Source organism: Brassica napus, chromosome C2 (assembly GCF_020379485.1).
Source record: "Brassica napus cultivar Da-Ae chromosome C2, Da-Ae, whole genome shotgun sequence".
NCBI classification, from domain to species: Eukaryota; Viridiplantae; Streptophyta; class Magnoliopsida; order Brassicales; family Brassicaceae; genus Brassica; species Brassica napus.
The window spans coordinates 31,402,302-31,403,728 of record NC_063445.1 but is presented as its reverse complement, the minus strand read 5'-3'; the positions used below and the strand labels follow the sequence as shown (position 1 = coordinate 31,403,728).

The 1,427-nt window shown below is 37.5% G+C and overlaps 1 protein-coding gene across 1 annotated transcript; it reads right to left on the bottom strand.

Annotated features, from left to right (window-relative positions):
* Positions 1–350: 350 nt before the first annotated feature.
* Positions 351–1,209, bottom strand: LOC106378321 (putative expansin-A17; the record flags this gene model as incomplete). Its single annotated transcript, XM_048748983.1, has 2 exons — positions 351–668; positions 872–1,209. Coding segments are annotated over 2 exons (648 nt in total), but the record flags the coding sequence as incomplete, so codon positions are not given.
* Positions 1,210–1,427: the final 218 nt, after the last annotated feature.

Here is a 1,427-nt window from a genome sequence, read left to right as displayed (position 1 = left end):
CAGTCATGCAAAATTCTTGTTTTAAAAAAAAACTTGCATGTAAAATTCTTTACACTGCAGATATGAATGTTGAGGCGAGACAATGAAATGAACTATAGAATATATATATAGCTGAATATCTTTAAATGTAAGTTGTTTGATATTGATATATACTAGTAAAACATATGCGTATTCCCTAAATGTACAAATACAATTAATCATTACTGCTTGCGTCTTCCCCAGATTATCAACTCCCTGGAGTCAAGACTATATATTACTACTACAAAACAATAAGCTTTTGCAGATGATAATGATGCAACAGAGAAAACACACAGTGGAAGCACATACACATATAAAAAGTGGACAGTTATTATTGATATCAGAATTGGATGTTGCTCTTGAAACTCTGACCAAACCGCCAATTCGAAGGAACAACATTGAGAGCTACTTTGGTTCTTCCATTGCTAAGCTGAACTTTGAAAGAGAGAGATTGACCGTTGAGGTAAGTGTTGCTTTGCGAGTTAGCTCCCCAATTTCTTGACATTGTCTTCCACTTGTTGCTCCTAGAACCTTTAATCCAAACTTTAGAGATCTCACCAGCTCCTCCTACGTTTGAGATGAGGACTAGCTCGAAATAGTCCCTACCGTTCATGGTGAATCTCATCCCTCCACCTCTTCTGCATCCAACCCTATAAGAACAAGAACCCTCTAAGCACACTATTTTGCAATGCGTTGGATTAAGTGAGGATTAATGGACAATGGACCTTAATGTTTGTAAGAATATACTTTCACATCGGAAGTTTCGATGGATTTGACTTGGAAGTTCAAAAACTTAACATAATATTTATGATCAAAACCCTTCAAGTAACTATATATATTGTAATTCTAATACCTTCTATAGAGGATGGGGACGATTCCAGCTTTGTACTTAGCGATGGTGAGAAAGGCAGGTTGAGCCATATCGAAGTGAGGTCTTGGTGGGTTGCACCATCCTCCATTGTCGCTTGCCTGAGCAAAGTTTGGTGGACAGAAGTTTGTGGCTGTGATTGTAATGTATCTGCCTTTAAGACACCATTGTGGCACTTTGCTCGCGTCGCAGACAATCTGGTAATAGCCACCACATGACTTACCGTCATTGAACAGTGCGGTGCTCAATGCCGCAGTGTTTGTCTTGTAACCGTCCGTGTATAGGTTTCCATAACCACAAGCTCCACCTGGAGAAGGACAAAAAAATATAAATCAGTTTCTTGAGGAAGAAGAAAACTCATGAAAAGTTCATATCATAAGAAGAATACATATTAAAAAAATTGTTTGTAAATATATAATTGAACTGACCCAGTGAAAAATTATTCAATAATATAAGTTTCTCCATATCGAAAACCATATGCATAGTTTAAAGTGCTAACCCAAAGCTTTGACCAAATGTCAAGCCCTCGTTTGGGAACTTA